Source organism: Penaeus monodon, chromosome 19, assembly GCF_015228065.2.
Source record: "Penaeus monodon isolate SGIC_2016 chromosome 19, NSTDA_Pmon_1, whole genome shotgun sequence".
Taxonomy (NCBI): domain Eukaryota; kingdom Metazoa; phylum Arthropoda; class Malacostraca; order Decapoda; family Penaeidae; genus Penaeus; species Penaeus monodon.
The window spans coordinates 15,617,213-15,617,942 of record NC_051404.1 but is presented as its reverse complement, the minus strand read 5'-3'; the positions used below and the strand labels follow the sequence as shown (position 1 = coordinate 15,617,942).

The 730-nt window shown below is 49.3% G+C and overlaps 1 protein-coding gene across 1 annotated transcript in view; it reads left to right on the top strand.

Annotated features, from left to right (window-relative positions):
* The window catches only part of LOC119585459 (cell wall protein DAN4-like), a gene marked incomplete at its 5' end in the record, with an annotated part of 1,643 nt that continues 913 nt past the window's right edge, over positions 1-730 (top strand). The window contains 1 exon segment of the mRNA XM_037934107.1: positions 1-574. Coding sequence (XP_037790035.1) covers positions 1-574 — 574 coding nt within the window.

Here is a 730-nt window from a genome sequence, read left to right as displayed (position 1 = left end):
TGCTCGCCGTTGTGCACTGTGGTGGCTCTCGGCGCTCGTCCTCCATCCACCGCTTGTCTCGGCTGAGTGCCTGGTGGAGTACAACGGGGAAGAGAAGCCTTGTACCGCCGAATGCATAGTGCCCGATGACCCCACGCAGATGCCCACTTGCTCCACGCACAAGCAAGGCACTTCCCAAGCTGGAAGTTGCCATGCTGCTTGTGACAGTACCTATTGCAGTGACGCGTGTAAGCTTAGGATAGACGAACTACTAAGTGGCACAAGAGCAATCACGCCTACAACCCAAGTAGTAGCTAGTGCAACTACAGCGCAAGTAGCTGGTGGTACAACCACGACTGTAACGCAAATGGTATCTGATTCAACTACTACAGCGCAAGTAGCTGATTCAACTACAACGCAAGTAGTTGATGGTACAACGCAAACGGTGGGTGGTTCACCTACAACAACCCAAGTAGTTGATGATGTGACGTCGACTACCAACCGGGTGGTAGAAAGTACAACAACTACATCGACTCGAGGTGATGGCAGTACAAGAGAGTCGGAGTCTCGACGTCAACTCTTCCCACCATACAAGGTAAAATCGTTGTCAAAAAAAAGTTTTCATTTCTTATTTCTGCTCCTTGGTATTCTGAACTCCCCTTCATCGCCAGTTTTCCCGATCTGTTCTTCCTGTTCCTCAATTATTAGGTCTTTCCCGATGTCGTTGATTCTAAATGGCCAATTAAGGACA